The sequence below is a fragment of the Ruditapes philippinarum genome, unplaced genomic scaffold (genome assembly GCF_026571515.1).
Source record: "Ruditapes philippinarum isolate M1 unplaced genomic scaffold, ASM2657151v2 ctg3269_1_1_1_1, whole genome shotgun sequence".
Lineage (NCBI taxonomy): Eukaryota > Metazoa > Mollusca > Bivalvia > Venerida > Veneridae > Ruditapes > Ruditapes philippinarum.
In genome coordinates this window covers 88,161-90,421 of record NW_026856682.1, presented here as the reverse complement: position 1 = coordinate 90,421, position 2,261 = coordinate 88,161, and the positions used below count along the sequence as shown (strand labels likewise).

Below are 2,261 nucleotides of genomic sequence, written 5' to 3'. Positions count from 1 at the left end.
CATCTACCTCTTATTTTGATTTCATTGATTGAACACCCGTCTTTGAACATTTTTGAGGCCCCGCCAATCCTGAAGGAATGTGACTTGAGAGTCTTTGTACCAAGACCGATAAAACTGAAAGTCTTTCTTAATACTGCATTGAACTGAAAACTGGTTAATGGGGAACCATCAAAATGACAGAACAGTGGACCCCCATAAGTTTGACGGTAATATATATATGACCTTATATGCTTTACACAGAATCTATTCTGGGGATCTATTGGAATAACGATAGAACAACCATTACACCTTTGATCAGTTTTTGAGGATTTTATTATCAACCGTAAACAAGTATCCGAGATTGTTACATCCTCGAACTGAAGCACCAGATTTTTTTATCTCTTGCCTGGGAGAGTAAACTCACTTACTCAGAGCAGCGCTATAAATGCTAATGAATATGCTGCTGCAAATAATAGTGACTCAAACTTAGACCTACAAATTAATGGTAATGCTTGAATGATTTTCTCAAGGATATCGTGTGTGACTGGGTCTCTTGTATCGTTTTTTTCTCTTAACTCGTCGCAAACCTTCGACCATTTTTCTTACGATAAATTGTTTTGTATTGTAAACAGAACCACTTATTTTGTTGATATAACTAATAGCCGATAAGTGAATATTCACATGTGAGTACGAAAATTGTCTTAAAGACATGAATGCTACATATTGACATATTACGTCAACGTTTGGTGGCCAAATGTGTTTTAAACCAAGATTTATGCAAAAAGCTTCAATTGCCGATACGGCTGAATGGTAAGACTTGTGAGTGCTGTCTGCCAAAGATGCATATATAAGCCTATCTACTTCACGTTCAAGCGCAATGTCTGAAGGAAAGAGTCCGGGATCAAGCATGGCGTCCTTGACGCGGAGTCCGGCAGAAGTCTGTGAAGTCTTTGCCACTGAAAACGACTAATAGAGTCACAAATTTTGTTACGTTTACCATGAACGTGCTTTGCTTTTACTTGAATATTTCTCTTGAGAGAACGTATGAGTACCATGACATTCTTGTTCCTTGATGATTTTTTATTCAGAATATCAACAAGGGCAGCGTTATCAGTCCTTAATATTATCTTTTTCCTTTCTAGCAACCGACCCCAGATATGTAACGCTAGAAGGATTGGAATAAGTTCTAAATATGTAATGTCTTTAAATATGTTTTCCTCCCAGGTTTGGGGCCATTTAAATACAGACCATGAGCCATTGAAATAACAACCGCATCCCATATTTTTGTTTCCAGCAGCGTCCGTATATAACTCAAGAACGCCATTTTCAAACCATTCGGACTCATTAAATATTCGTGTACCGTTAAACTCTTCAAGAAATTGTAACCAAGTATAAGCGTCGTCTCTCATATCCTTAGAGACCCTAACAAAGTGAAATGATTTTTTCACTTTCGACATTCTATCATAGAACCTGCGAATAAATGCTCTCCCAGACGGTAACGCTTTAGCTAAAAAGTTTAACAAACCGGTAAGCGCTTGCAGCTGTTGCAGCGTAACCTTTTTACTTTCAATCAAAGATAATGATGCCAATTTTGCTTTATCAATTTTTTCCTGCGGTACGCGTATCATTTGTTCGCACGCGTCAATCTCCAGACCCAAATACGTAATAATTTTTACTGGACCCTCCCATTTGTCTTTGCTTAATGGAACATTAAGGCGTGCACATACTTCTAAAAAATTTAACATGAGAAACTGACAGTTATCGAACGAATTATGCATTATAATGAAATCATCTAAAAGATGATCATAATAATCAGACTTTGCTTCTTTTTTGGCCAACCACTCAATAAAAGTTGAAAATTTTTCGAAAATGAAACAGGAACAAGACGCTCCCATTGGTAATGTTTTTTGTATCCAATACCCTTCATCTGATTTAATGCCTAGCAAATCAAAATCACCTGGCCAAATTGGGCACAAATTAAATGCTGACGAAATATCGGCTTTCGCCATAAATGCACATTTTCCAAGTTTTTGAACCATATTTACAGCATTATCAAACGAAGAATATGTTCACCTGCTTATAATCTGAGTCAATGTAATCATTCACGCTGATACCAGCCGGAAATGACAAATTTGTAATCAGACGAAATCCACACCGGTCCGCTTTGGAGACGAGACCAACAGGATTTATCCTAAGATTAGGTAAAGGAGGTAACGTAAATGGACCAGTGATTCTACCAAGTTTGCGATATTCGTTGAAGTTTAAGTTTTAGCATCGTCTGA

The 2,261-nt window shown here is 37.3% G+C and overlaps 1 protein-coding gene across 1 annotated transcript; it reads right to left on the bottom strand.

The window, feature by feature from the left end:
• Positions 1–836: 836 nt before the first annotated feature.
• LOC132747322 (uncharacterized) lies at positions 837–2,018 on the bottom strand. The gene has a single exon (XM_060736672.1). It carries the CDS (start codon positions 2,016–2,018, stop codon positions 837–839), a length of 1,182 nt encoding a protein of 393 aa, XP_060592655.1.
• Positions 2,019–2,261: the final 243 nt, after the last annotated feature.

Coding starts and splice junctions, on each gene's coding strand:
- LOC132747322 (XM_060736672.1), bottom strand. CDS start 2,018: ATGGTTCAAAAACTTGGAAAATGTGCATTTATGGCGAAAGCCGATATT.